Here is a 15,518-nt window from a genome sequence, read left to right as displayed (position 1 = left end):
TATTTACCCATCCTCCTGTTGATGGGCACATAAGATGGTCCCCACCCCCAACTTTTTTTCTGGTTCTAGGTCTTGAGACCGGGAGCATTTTACCACTATACTACAACCCCAGTCTTTTGAGTCAGGGTCTCACTAAATTGCTAAGACTAGTCTCAAACTTGAGATTCTCCTTCTTCAGGCTCTCAAGTTGACAGGATTAAAGGTGTATGCCCCCACCTGTTTTTGATCACACAAACTATGCTGCAAAGAATAGTCTTAATACGAATCTCCTTAGACATACATAGATTTTCTACAGGGCAAATGAACTGTATTTATAGGCGGTAAACCTTCTCTTTAGTGTATTAAATTCTTTCAGATTCAAAATAGATGTATAAATTTTATACTTGCACTAGCAGTTCATGGGAGGGGGCAATTCTTTACATACTTTTTAACACTCAAGGGTGTCAGACATTAAAAAACCTAACATGACATCACTGCATTTTGGGAATGCAAATTAAAAAATTTAAAAGCAGAGAAATACCGCTACACACCTATTAGAATGGCTAAAACACACACACACACACACACACACACCCAACATTAAACAGTATCTAATGCTGGCGAGGGTGCAGTGCGACTGGAACTCTCGTATACTGCTTGTAGGAATGTAAGATAGAACAGTGGTATAATCCAGCAATCTCCTAGGTATTTAACCAAGAAGGGTGAAAACATGCTCACACAAAAAGCTGCATGTGAATATTTATAGTGGCTTTATTCATAATTGTAAAGGGCTTGTCATAGGCAAGTTTATGTTTTTATTTGAGAGTAAGTTTGGATAAATATGAGGGAACTCCTGAAAGCAGTTAACCACTGGTGGGAACAGGGTCCAATCAAAAGAACACAACACCTCCAGAAAATTCTGTTTTCAGTTATATACAGGGCCAATCCAATTCTAAAATTCAATCATAATCTGCCCATGAAAAATCCTTGGAAACCAAAAGAAAGTATAGCAATTTGTTATACCTCATCAGTGACCAAAAATGGTTATCTAGAGGCTAATAAACATATGCTTAGGATACGACAGAAAAGGAACTAGTGTAGAGTTTGCAGATGAAATATAGGATGTCCAATTAAATTTTAATTTCAGAAACCACTGTGATTTTTGCATGGGACATACTTATACTATCTTGTTTAATTTATTTTGAGAAGAAATTCAATTACTTATACAAATAATTATTTATTATATTAACATGTCAGGTCTTAAGCTTTTTTTTACAATAGTACTTTTCAAAATGAATTCTGCATGATACAGACAACAAAATGAAGACAGCTTCATAATTACTTTAACTACAAATACCAAAATTATAAGTACTACCCTTCTTATTCTATTTAAAGAGGTACATAATGGGTCCCATATGAATGAACAGCATTTTTGTTTTGTTTTGTTTTTGTGCTTGTCAACATGGAAAACAATTTTGTAAAATAAATAAATAAAGGACTAAAAAAATTTCTAGTTTTATTGTGAAAACACTAAAGTACATATTTGCTGGATTGCAAACTCCACTCTAATAGTCATTCAATCTTCATCACTGATAAATGCTACCACAGTGTACCCTTCCTTTAATGGAATAAAAGGCTGTGGGTAACCACATGACAGTGAAGGAGAGAAGGAAAAGCAACTCATCAATTAATAATTTCAGTTGGAGAGGAAATGTTATCTAAGTCTATCCTATACTTTCCAAATGATATTTCAACTCCATCTCTTTGGTTTTTCCCCTTTTCCATGCTGGTGATTGATCCCAGGGTCTAGCACTTGTTAGGCAAACACTCTACCACTGAGCCCCATTCCTGGACCTCAATGCCATCACTTGAAGAAAAGAAACCTGAACACCTCATTTGAATTTCTGGCTTTGCGTATAAAAATCACTAATAACAAAACAGAAACAATAGCATTGAGAGTAATTTTTCTCGATTTAAACAATATTTGACTACCTTACTTTATTAGAGATAGGACTAGGCACTTTGGGGAACACACCCATGACTAAGGAGCACTTAAGGAACTCATGATCTAGTAGGGCAGAAGCACACGTGGACAAGTAAACATAATAACAAGTAAGCTCTCAGGTAAAACACTACAGGGCAAACAAGAGGATGATATTCTATGGTGGTGAGAAGTCAGCCAAAACTTCATGGATACGTGGCTCAAGACAGCTCTAGGGACTAGGGTTGTGGCTCAGTAGTAAAAGCTCTAGCCTAGCATATGTGAGGCATAAAAATAAAAATAAAGGTATTGCATTCGTCTACAACTAAAAAAGAAAGAAAGAAAAAAGACAGCTCTGGGCAAGGGATGAGAGTGGCAGAGGAACAGAAGAGCAAGAAGTAGAGATGGTCAGTTGCAAAGTTTGAGCAGTACCTGAATGGTTCTGTTTAACCTGGCCCCGTCCCAGGTCTGCTCTAACCCTGGCTCCTTAGTACCAAATTCTCCTTCCCTATGTTCTTGGAATGCTAGAGGATCCATCTCTCTCCTCCCATTTCCTAGTCAAATAATCCTCACGGGGGCTCAAATTCAGTGTTGCTGTCTCTGCAAAGTCTTCCAGACCACCCAAGCAAGCCTTCATACTAGCTGAGCTCTTGAATCAGGTGATCTCATAGCACACCAAAACTTCATATTAGGTCACTTGTTTTAATATCTACCCCACTTGATTACACATTCCATGAAGACAGGGACCTTCTTCAGTCTTCTTCACTTTTGTGGCTCCTGGCTTAGCATTATTAGCATAATACCTGCCACACAGAAGATACTCAATAAATTGTTGATGAATTAATTCTGATAAGGTTTTGTGTGCTGCTGAAGTTAGCTCTAAATGTTTTCATAATTTGATAACTATGTTAACTTACAGGGCTCATAAGAAAGGTACATAAATAAATTAATAACTTAATCAATATAATTTCCATAATTTAAAGCAATTTCACAGATAGTATGTAGTAGTCTTCTAAATGTGCTAAGTACAACCATCTTTCCTAGTAAAAGACAGTTAAACTGAATATTTAGTACAAAAACAGCAAACAATAAAGGCACACATGGTAAACTAAAATTAAATATCTTGATTTTACAGATAAAACCTTCCATTTTAGGTATTAGAGTGTCTTTGCCCTTTTACTTTCTTAGTCACATGTAAGAACTATCTAAATTTTAGGTAAACTCAAAACATGCCCAATATTTGAACTGTAATGCCTAATAAACATTCACTTAATTTTATAACCTTTTCCAGGCCCCAAATGAAAAGAATTTTAAGTGTCTATATATTTATTCAATGAATATATCATTTATTCTCTGTAGCAACACCCCAATACTTCACTACCAAATTTATATCAATTAGAAGGGATAGACAGTACTCAAACTAAAAACTTAGTTATCTCAGATTTACTGATTTGCCTCTGAAAAATATCTCAATGTCTAAATCTAAGGTTGCTTCCTAGTTTCAACTAGATTTGAATGACACATTTTTTATTTGTATAAGTACTAGAAATATTTAATTAAAAGGCTGAAGAATACACTGAAATGCTTTGTTTTTTGAAATCTGATTTTTCCAACTATAAAGTTACTGGCATTTGGGGAAAAAGCAATAACTTAAATGAACACTAAAAATATAAAGCCTATGTTTAAAACATAGCCTTTATTAATACTGACCGCTGAGCTCCATTTTTATTTTACATTGAAATACTTCTGCTTTGCAAAGAAAAGACAGAAAAGTGCATTTTACAAGAGTACTTTTTTTGTTTTTAATTCTCTGAGAAAATGGAAGGAATCTGAATCACAAGTTCACAATGTGGTAAAATGAAATTAAGAAACAATGATTTCAGTAATGCTATGCCATCACTAGTGTTTAGCTCCAACTTTGTTCTTGTAAATCAGATCCTGATATACAGTCTAGAGCATCTAGGTTATACTCTACAGCGTATTAAACACAGAAAAGGAGGTTTAAAAAAAACCCCTTTCAATGTACAAACATGAATTTAAAAATTGCTTTTAAAAAATCACTTTTTACATAATGTATATGCAAAACTGCTTTAAATACATGATTTTGGAAGAATTATTTACAAAATGTATCAGCCTGTGGAACAATTCACAGACAAAGCATACATAGTTGCTTTACTTAGTTGTTGCATCTCAACTTTGGGAGATATAAATTTATTCGGCAGTATAGCAAACATAAAACTGTGACAAAATTTCTGAAGGGCAACCAAAAATTTGATCCTTAAAACAGTTTAAATACTAGGACTGCCAAAGTTTCTAAATAAGGACATACTTCAATGATCCAGATGCCCATTTATAGTTCTATTCTGTTTGAAGGACTGAGACAGACTCCCTTCAGTACAGGCCAGGCTGCTGGAGGTACCTCCTGTAAAAGGGACAGCTGAGAGCTAGCGTCATCCAAAGAGTGAATTAACCTAGAATTTTCTTTTTTTCAATTTTATTAATATTTTAAAAAATACATAAAAATACAACATCCAATGTCTGAATAAATATATTTAACAAGTTGCAAGATAATACCTTATTTTACACAAAATTTTCAGCTTTAGAAATCTTGTTAAATAACTTCATTGTTGTTATATATTTCATTTTTGTATTTTTGTAACAAAATAAAAACTCTGAAATTACATAGAAAAAAGACAAAATATTTTTGTCAAGGGATAAGATAGTCCACTGAAAACTTATTCACAATTCCACTGTAAACATTAATAAACATTAAAATATTTGCATAATTGTGTGCTCAAAAGTCCTATAAAAAGTGGAAGACTTATTACAACTGTAGTTTTCAGTCAACTACACTTCCTTTCACAATTTATTTTGTCCCATTTACACCTTTAAACCTGGGCACACTGCTGAACATATACTTTGGCAGTTCTAAATAGCAAGTGCTTCCACAGAAATTAAAAAAAAAAAAAAACCATCAACAACAATAAAAAACACAACATAAACCCCCTACTCACCAAGTATACAAATACATCTTAGTGAAAGTGCAGCAGTATCTATTCAGCTGGATAATATTTTGATGTTTACCATGTGCACTTGCTTGTCTATGATTTCTATAACACCTGAAAAGCTTTATTTTACAAATTCAAATTTGCTAAGTGCCCTTTTTTTCTATATCACAAAAAATGAAAAAAATAAAGAGGAAAAATTATAACAAATATGGCAGGCTGCCTAACCTTCAATTATTAATCAGCTTTTTTTTTTTGCAACAAGATAAAACAAGAGAGAAGGGAATAGATACAATCCAGCCTGGAAAAGTACACAGGATATACTTAGCAATGTCAAACCAGTTGAGTGCTCTCTGTGGTTGTATTTCAGGGTTTTGGAATTTATGTCCATGGCAGCAAACTGCTGGGAAGGCAGAGAAAATGTTTATCACCTGCATTCTACAGCAAGGACATTTTGTGGGGGAGATGATGATGAGGGACTCATTCCAGTGTCTGATGAAGCAGATGACATAGAGGCTCCTGCATGAGACACTGTAGAATAAAAACAATGATGTTAGAGTCAGAAATGATTGCACAGAGATACCTAGTGGATGGCAAAGTAGAAATAAGATTCTTAACATTATTTTCTTTATTCATTGGTCTCTTCAGTGTTACATGATGAGATAACAAATGCCAGCAAATATTTTGTTTGACTCAATTGAATGGAATCAGTCCTTAGTCAGTTATGTAACCAAAAGTTCAAAATAGACACCACAGGGTTGGGAGTGTTGCTCAGTGGTACAGCATGTGTTTGGTATATGCAAGGCCCTGGGTTTAATCCCTAGCAGTGAAAAAGGGAAAGAAGAAGAAAAAAAAAAAAAGACACCACAAAATGTAAAGATTAGAGAGATTAAACTTTTAAACCCTTACTTGAAAGATCCCAGTAAAGGACTTGGCTTGACCCAAATCAGAAACATCCAGAGAATTTCCGTAAATATCAGCTATCACAATTGTGCAGGTTATAGCAATGTGGGTGTATGATTAGGGGAAAATCCTCAAAGACCTTTAACCTAACTTTAGAGAGAAAGTGTTTTGCCAGTTTTCAGACATTTTCCTTTATTTTCCCTTTTTGCTTTTATCTTCTCTTTTTTTTTTTTTTTTTCCCAAAACTTTCCTTCTCCAATCTTTTTTTTTTTTAATGGTACTGGGGATGGATCCAGGGGCACATTACCTAAACTGAGCTATATCCCCATATCCCCAGACCTTTCTACTTTTTAAATTCTGAAATAGGGTCTCCCTAAATTGTTGAGTCTGGCCCTGAACTTGTGATACTTCTGCCTCAGCCTCCCCAGTCACTGGGATTAAAGGTATGTGCCACCATGCCCAGAGCTTCTCCTGCCAATCTTTGCCTACTGGTTCCTATTTAAAGTTTTAATTATTATTCAACAGTATCTGTGTACTGGGCATGTGGCACATACCTATAAAGTAATCCCAGGACTTAGAAAGCTGAAAAAGGAGGATTGCAAATTTGAGGTCAGCCTCAGCAATTTAGCAAGGCCCTAAGCAACTTAGTGAGACCCTGTCCCCAAATTAAAAATTAAAAAAGACTGGGGATGTGACTCAGTGGTAAAGCATCCTGGGTTTAATCACCAGTCCAAAAAAAAAAAAAAAAATTTGTAGATGTGTGTGATTATCAATAGATATGTTATTCATTGTAAAAGATTCTTGTTTGTATGCTAGAAATCACTTAGTCTCAATTTAATAACTTACTATAAAAATTTCCAAAGAATAAAAAAGGAAGGAATCTTTTTAGTTGTCTGAAACTTACATCACCATTAGGAAACTGAACGCAAAGAAGTGGGGAGTTCTCTGAAGAAATTTATTAATTTGTTCTTTTCTTCTTTTTGTGTTTAAAAGTACTATAAAGACTTCTATGCTAAAAATTTTTTAAAGAAAAGGACAGAGTCTGATCGTTTTCCATTTTGCTCCATGCTATTCCCAGAAACTAAAAACTGCTGGAGCCAACTGTGTTGGCACATGCCTGTAATCCCAGTAACTCAGGAGGCAGAGGAGGAGAATTACAAATTCGAGACCAGTCTCCCCAATTTAGCAAGACCCTGTCTCCAAAGAAAAACAAATTAAAAAAGGTCTGTGGATGGAGCTCAGGGGTAGAGCACCCCTGGGTTCAATTCCCAGTACCAAAAAAAGGCTGGATTTGAGTGATTCAAGACCACGCGACACAAGTTATTTTATCAGTAATTCCTTCTAAATCTTTACCGAGGGCAGAAAATTTGTCTCCATAAAGCCAAGCCTGTCAGTTAATTCACCTTGTACTTAATTATTTTTGAGATGAACTCCTGGAGCCCTTCTGCCTGATTCTGTTCCATCCTATTTCTGGAGTAGGTGCTTTCCAGGCTTGCTATGCAGCGGTCATCCTACAGCTTCCGTTCGCCATCCCATCCCCCTGAGATTTTCCTTTTCTATTTTTCTCTGTGGGATTGCCTATTTGCTGGACTGCATATCGTTTCTTAGCTTGGCTTCTAAATCTGACTTAAGAAACTTGATGCTGTTCTGAGACTTATTTCTTTCAAATGTACCTTCATAAAGTAAACTTTTAGAAATCTTTATCCACAGGATTCTAAAATTTCAAGAAATGCTTTGCTATTACCCTTTTCCTGTCCCCTCATTCTTTATAGAGGGTACAGTGAGTCCTTTCAATCTTCTAGTTTCATTTCCTCCAGTTCTGAATTGTTTTTGTTTTTCTTGTACCAGAGATTGAACCCAGGGTTGCTTAACCACTGAGCCACATCCCCAGCCCTTTTTTATATTTTATTCTGAGGGCTGGGGATGTGGCTCAGTGGTAGAGCACTTGCCTAGCATGTGTGAAGTACTGGATTCGATCCTCAGCGCCAAATTAAAAAATAAAAACATAAAGTTAGATTTTATTCTGAGACAGGATCTCAATAAGTTGCTTAGTGCCTTGCTAAGTTGCTGAGACTGTCTTTGAACTTCTGATCCTCCTGCTTCAGCCTCCCAATCCTCTGGGATTACAGGCAAGTGCCACTGTTTCTGGCCCCTGAATATTTTTAATAGTGTACCTTTTGCTTAAAAAAAAAAAAAGTTATACTGTTTTCCCTCAAGTTCCTTTTTGGTCTCTTTATCTACTTTAGCATCTGTTTTATATACAGGCTTTCCTCAATTATCTAGTCATGTGGCTCCCACATTGAAGAGAGGGGCATCAGGAGGCTAACTGGAAGCTGTCTATGAACACTGAGGCTTTTCAACATATGCAATGCACATGCACTGATTAGCACAGATGTTACTTTCTGGTACAGGAACATCCAAATGTTGGTATTTATGTTAGGTCTTTCTTCCTGTGGTGGTCAATTTCTTCAGAATCTCCTCCCAGGAATGGGCAAAAACTTGGCTACATCTTTCAGTGAGCCAAGAGGATCAAATCCTAGGCTGGAAGATGGACGGGAGTCTTACTATTCAGTGTTCAAACTTTTTGCTCAATCTATAACTTTTGATTCAACCTTACTCTCACTTCTCGGTATGGCTGGTGTCCCCGAGTCTATAAACCTACTTTCTGTTAAGTTAATCTCCTGTTTTATCCTGGACATGAGGAAAGTCGTAACCTTGTTTTACAGAGGGGGATAGGAGGATCTAATTTCTCTTTCCATTTTCACCCAATCTCTATTTTTTCGGCATCGTCCCACATCCCTGCCTTCAGAGCTTTTCTGGAATCAGGTGGTATGAACTGGCTTGCTGCTTGTTTTGTCTCATTGTAAGAATTGTCTCATCTGCTAGGAGAGTTACAATAGTCCATTGGCTGCTCAGCTATCAAAAGACATGCTGCTGACATTTATTTTCTCCTTTAGTCAGCTGTCTTATTCTCTATTCTTTTTAGGTATAGAGTTTTAAGGTTTTTTTAATGAGTAAACCATTATTTACTCATCCATCCCTATTTATGAATGTTTAGGCTATTTTCCATTTTCCTCTATTTCAAGACAGTGCAGTAAAGAACATCTTTGTATAGTTGGTTTTGGCCACAGGAATAAGGATTTCTCTAGGTTTGAAGGATACACCTAGAAAAAGAATGTATTCTGCATATTTTTAGGTTTTGTGGGTACAACAGTTCTCTAGAAATAGTTATACTAAAATTGTTCTTTCATAAACAGTATATAAATTCCAGTTATCCACATTCTCTCCAACACATTAAATTAGAAGTCAACCCTACACTTTATTTTGTGTGGTGTGTATGGTGCTGGGGATCAAACCCAGGGCCTCCTGTGTGACAGGCATTCACTCTACCACTGAGTCACACTCCAAGTCCAATCCTTCATGTTTTTAAGATCTAACTGGGATACTTTATCCCTTTAATGATTACTTCAAAGTATCCTGTCCTTCCACTAACTCCTACACTGGTTAATGTAATTCCTGGCTGTCCTTCTAGATGTTCACATTTTTGAGATCAAAGTCTGCACTCATTTAATTCATCTTTTCCATTTTACCAACTGGCAGAGCACCTAGCACATGATGAAGTAGTCATTAATGATGGTGAACTGCACTGAATTATACTACAGTTGCTTAGAAAATGACTTACTGCCCCAACAAGATAATCCCCTTGAGGATCAGCCTTATATCTTATTTATTTTAATGACCCTCATAATAACAAATACAGTGTCTGTGAATAGGCACTCAATAAATTCCTGTTGATCAAAGAGTAAATTTCAGAGAAAGTCAGATCTTCTGGAGAACCCACCACATTTAGTAAAATAAAAAATTGTATAACTTAGTTCATACTCCCTTTCAGAGGTCTCATACTAACTAATTCAGCTGCTAACCCATTCACTTTAGTAAATGCAACAGAAAAAAACACTAGGAATCTAAAAGCAATAACTAATAAATGTATATACCATACTCAGAGAGTGACAAACAAATCTTCTAAATTGATAGTATATTTGGAAAAAAAATGAGAAAAAAATTAATAAAATTACCTTCTCTGTCTTTCTTTTTTAATCTTTTTCTTCTCCTGTCTATGGTTGCAACTTCAGACTTCAAAGACATGTAATATTTTCTGATTTCCTGTAATTTTTCTTGAAGAAAAGAGATTCTCTCTGTACTATTCATATTATCTAATTCATCTAAAAGGGAAAAAATTTATTTTAAAATCTATGACAAAAAAGATAGCAGTTCTATCAAAAATCTAAATCATAAGTGAACAAAAAGCTTAGTTTATTAAAGCATACCATAATAAGCTCAATAAGGCTCTTTAAAAAGGTAAGATATGAATTAAATTCATGATTAAGCATCCTTACATATCCAAAATTTCTATACTCAACATGCATTACATAAATGAACACAAAGCAACCCTTATCTATATATAAGTATTATTTTAAATTACTGATATGACAAAAGGCACCTCAGTTTAATCAATTTATATCAGACTGGTTCTTTTTTTTGGTACTGGGGATTAAACCCAGGGGCACTTCACCACTAAACCACATCTCCGGCCCTTTATTTTATAATTAGTGACAGGGTCTTGCCAAGGCACTTAGAGTCTTGCTAAGTTGCTAAGGATGGCCTCAAACTTTTGATCCTCCAGAGCCGATGGGATCACAGGGGTGCGCCACCACACCCAGCCATGTGTCTTTTTTTTTTTTTTTAGTTATACATGGGCACAATATCTTTATTTTGTTTATTTATTTTTATGTGGTGCTGAGGATCGAACCCAGCGTCTCACACGTTGAGAGGCGAGTGCTCTACTGCTAAGCCACAACCCCAGCCCCATATGTGTCTTCTTAACTGGCAATCTCATCAATATTTATCAAGTTAATCTTATAAAAAGTTACAGATTTGTATTTAAGATAACAAGTAGTGATTAATGATTTGGAATACATAAATAATTTGTTAACCATTATTCCTTATTAAGTTGGCATTTTAAATATACTCCACTTTACAATATATATTCATGTTATCCATAAGCTGCTTACTGAGTTGAAAGCTCCACTTATATGTCCTAGGAGATGAATTTGGATGTTTTTCTCTGTGTTTCTCTTTCTCTCCATCTTTGATATGAGGGGAGATTCTTGCAGGTGATCGTGTAAGCTTCTGAGGCTTAGACACACTAAGGTGTTTCACTGGGGTACATTTACTTGAATTGTCCACAGCTGGGAGATCTTCACTATCACTGCTTTGTCCTGTAACAACAACAACAAGTTTACTTGGAGACTATAAATGATAAAAACCTAAATGCAACAGACTCAGCAGTTACACTTCTTTTTTACACACACATAGATTTTAATGATTTCCAAAAAAAAATTGTTAATTTAGAAAAAAAAAAAGCAGTACATTTTCAGCAATATTATTGCCAGAGACTCTGTCTGCTCAGTCCACACATAAGAAGTAGTTGCCTTCTATGGTGATATGGTTTCTCTGTACTAATTCCCAAAACATTACAGCAGGGAAGTATAGACTGAATTGTTGCACAAAGGAACATTTACTCACCAGATCCCACCGATCTCTCCTGTACCCGCTTCCTGGGCAGCCTTCCTGATGAAGCTTTATTGATTTGATTCAAAGTTTCTTGAGGAATCCAACTCATGTCAACATCATTCTGACTTGATGTACCCATTTCTACTTTCTGTATGTGTCTCTTGCACTTTCTAGATTCTAGGAGTTGATGAAGGCCAACACCAGAAGTCCAAGACCAGCAAGGAACATATACATAATGTTTCTCCATCTAACCCATCTTCTCTTTTAATAACTGTAACCAGTTGATTGAAGACAGCATCTTGGAATACATTGCCATTCAAGTCTTTGTAATTCAGATTGATGACCAGACCAAAGGGTCGTCTACCCATAGGCTCTGCAGGAATGAATACTCAAAATTGGCCTGTCTCTGGGGTGGTACTACAGTGTTCAGAGGAAGAGCTTTGAAATTCTGGATATAAAACTGATAGTCCTGAGGATAACGAAATGAGGAATCTAGGGATTCGACAATAAAATCTTCTGTACCCTTGTTTGTAAAGCCTACCAAGAACCTCACTATGTTATTTGCTGGAAAATCTTCTCCTTTCAGAAACAAGATAGTTGTATCTGCATTTGGTGATGCTTCAGAAGAAGATAAATCTTCTTCCTCTGTTTTTATCTTCTGCCAAATCTGTGGGTTCATCTTCTTCTACCTCAGCTTCATCATCTTCATCTTCAATTATTGAATCTTCCACTATTTCTTCATCCTCTCTAAGATACTGAGCCAGCAAGAGAAGCAGAAGCAGGCGGGGGAGGAGTCTCATGGCATGGCCAATCCAGTCCCAGTCAGCGAGTGCTCCTGGCGGCTCTGGCATTACTCTTCATCCCCAGTTACACTTCTTAGTATCATATCGGCAATCTCATATTAGAAGATACTTTTGGTTTTCCCATAAAACACATTGGAATTGTCAATTTTATTTCCTTTTTTTTTTTTCAAGCTCTACCCCTTACCTCTGACCTAACTTCACTCTCTAAAGCCAACCTTGCCTTCTACTAAAAAGGCAAAGCTGAGGTTTACACATTCAATTTCCAAGTCCCTTTCCTACCTGTATTTGTCCTTATTGTCTTTTTATTTTTTTGGTTTCAAAAAAGAGTTTCTGGACAAACTGATCTTTTCAGCTACGCTCTTAAGACCAGCTGTACCAGCTCCTCTCCAACAACCAATGTCAACTGTCTGTATTCTCTTCTTTGGTTCCCAGAGTGCACAGCATGCTTAGATCTTTCCACCCTTGAAAAAAGAGAAGGAGGGAAGAGGAGAAGACCTCGCCCTTTAACTGGCACCTCTTTTCCTTGGAAGAGAAACTCTTGTTAACCTGACTTCCATAGTCTAACCACACCTCTATGCTGTGGTTAGGGTCCCAAACTTAAACTACTGGTTCAACTCAATTATGTATTTCAATCCTACTTGAATATTCTACAGCATTTGAAACTTCTTATTCAAATCTCCTAGTGTTTACTAACTTCAATTTATCTCTGGTGAGTTTCCACACTCTTCCTCCTGGCCCACATAAAGGGTTATGCCACACTGTTTTTGTTCCTTTTTCTGCTCATTCTTTTAATTCTTTCATGGTAATCTCATTCTCTTTCGAGTCTCTGACAACTATCTTCTAAAATCCGACTGATTTCTAAGCCCAGATCCTTATTTCCCTAATATTGGGTACCTTTAAACATTCTCCAAATTTCTCTTCCTATAGCCTGCTACTACTCCCATATTCCATATCTCAGGTAACTAATTCCTAATACTTGACCAATCCTAATGATTTTATTTATTTATCTTATTAACTAAATCCTAGTGATTTTATTTACCAAATCTCTTTAATTATTTCCTCTTTCACTGCTTTTTAAACCAGATTCTAGTAAAATTAGTCATGTCCTTTCTTCCTTTTTTTTTTTTTTTTTGGTACCAGGGATTGAACTTAGGGGAACTCGACCACTTAGCCACATCCCTAGCCCTATTTTGTATTTTATTTAGAGACAGGGTCTCACCGAGTTGCTTAGTGCCTCACTTTTCCTGAGGCTGACTTTGAACTCGTGATCCTCCTACCTCAGCCTCCTGAGCCTCTGGGATTACAAGCGTGAGCCCTTATACCTGGCCTCCTTTTTTAATCTTCTAAACTTTTTATCTGAAATAATCTTCAAATCTACAAACATTACCCATATTATTTTCTCACCCAATTGCTACACTAGAGTACTTCAGTGTGTGATATTTCTACAGACAACATTCTCTGTGTCAGTTATCTGCTGCTGTATTACAAATTAGTCCCAAACTTAGCAGTTTAAAACTGCAAATGTGTTCATTATCTCACACAATTTTTGATTATCAGAATCTGGGAGCAGATTGTATGGTCTGGCTCAGGAATCTTGTGAGGTTACACTTGAACTTTGAGCCAGGGCTTTTGTCTTTGAAGACTTGACCGAGGCTGGAAGATATTATTCCAAAGTGGCTCACTCACTCTCTCAAGCTATTGGTACAATGCCCCCAGTTCTTCAACATACGGGCCTCTGGACAAACTGCTTGAATATCTTCCCAACAGCAGACTTCCCCTAGAACAAGCCATCCAATGAAGAATAAGGAGGAATTTGGTGCCTTTTATGACCTATTTTCCAGAGTCACACTCTGTCACTGCCACTTTGTTAGAAATGGGACATTGAGTTCATCCCACACTAAATGGGAGGGGATTTAGGTTTTCTTTCTTTCTTCTTTTTTTTTTTTAATATTTATATTTTAGGTGTCGATGGACACAACACAATGCCTTTATTTTTATGTGGTGCTGAGGATTGAACCCAGGTCCCGCCCGTGCTAGGCGAGCGCTCTACCACTGAGCCACAATCCCAGCCCCTAGGTTTTATTTCTTGAAGAGAAAAGTATCAATGTATATGTGGATATTTATTAAAATACCACACTCCTACAGAACGATGATAAAGCATCAATATCAGAAAGTTAGCACAGATATATTACTATCATCTAATCCTCAGATCTCCGGTTGCCCCAATTATACCCTTTATAGCAGTAGTATCCAGGTAAAAATCATGTACTGCATTTAGTTGCCACATCTCTGTCTCTAAAGTCTCCTTCATGCTGGAACATTTCCTCTTTCCTCAATGTTCATGACTTTTTTAATTTTGAAGATTATAGGTTAGTTATTTTACAGAATATCCTTTAGCTTAAATTTGTTGATGCTGCCTCATGATTAGATTCACATTATGCATCTTTGATAGGAATATCACATATGTGGCTGCTAATGTCCAGTGGGACACTGTTTCAATAAGGATGGTGTTCACTTTGATTATTTGACAAGGTGATGACTGCCAGGCTTGCCCACTGTAACATTACTCACATTCCCTTTGTAATTCCTAAGACTTTTATATACTCATCTCCTATCGCGCTCTTTTCCTTAGACTACACTACATAGCTGACAGTAACCCCCGACTACTAAAATGCCTTTTATCCTGTGTAAATCATATGTTCTTTCCTTGAACTATATGTCTGTTGTAAACTAGAACTTCCTTTTCAGACTTGTATGAAGGCATATTTTAGAGGTTAAACTTTTAATCTATCAAAATCAATTGCATTTATTTCTACCACATTCTTATTTAATTTTATTCATCGCACAAAATTTTTTTCATGTAATCTAATCCATTCATATAGATTTACTAATTTTTTTAATCAATAAGAATTGCCCTTATTTCTCCATGTTTTAAAATTACCATACTATCTACAAATTAGATTTTTTTTTAGCTCAGAGGAAAACATTCCCTGCAAAAATGTAAATTTATCTACTTTTTTTTTTTTTTATGTGTATGTGTGTGGTACTGGGGATTGAACCCAGGGCCTTGTGCATGTAAGGCAAGCACTCTACCAACTGTGCTATATCCTCAGCTCCTTTATCTGTTTTTAACACCAGAGTAATTGTATTTTTCTTTTGAGTCCCTAATATGTTGCACTAATATTAAACTGCTTTCCATAAGAAATACACATAAAATCAGTATAAAAAATAATTGCATCTATCCCAGTTCTAAGTAAAATTGATATGTACCTT

General features: G+C 36.0%; 1 protein-coding gene and 1 pseudogene across 2 annotated transcripts in view; both read right to left on the bottom strand.

Annotated features, from left to right (window-relative positions):
* Window positions 1-1,196: 1,196 nt before the first annotated feature.
* Window positions 1,197-15,518, bottom strand: part of Arid4a (AT-rich interaction domain 4A) — a 77,907-nt gene continuing 63,585 nt past the window's right edge. For both annotated transcript variants that reach the window (XM_015480927.2, XM_015480930.2), the window contains exons 22-24: window positions 10,941-11,147; window positions 9,945-10,091; window positions 1,197-5,496 (exon numbers count right to left, since the gene is read on the bottom strand). In XM_015480927.2, the coding sequence (XP_015336413.1) occupies window positions 5,393-5,496; window positions 9,945-10,091; window positions 10,941-11,147 (458 nt within the window). In that variant the 3' untranslated portion in view covers window positions 1,197-5,392. The remainder of the gene's footprint in view (window positions 5,497-9,944; window positions 10,092-10,940; window positions 11,148-15,518) is intronic.
* LOC125613396 lies at window positions 11,154-15,162 on the bottom strand (annotated as a pseudogene).

The sequence above is a fragment of the Marmota marmota genome, unplaced genomic scaffold (assembly GCF_001458135.2).
Source record: "Marmota marmota marmota unplaced genomic scaffold, marMar, whole genome shotgun sequence".
In the NCBI taxonomy this organism is placed as follows: domain Eukaryota; kingdom Metazoa; phylum Chordata; class Mammalia; order Rodentia; family Sciuridae; genus Marmota; species Marmota marmota.
This window is presented reverse-complemented; position numbering and strand designations above follow the sequence as displayed.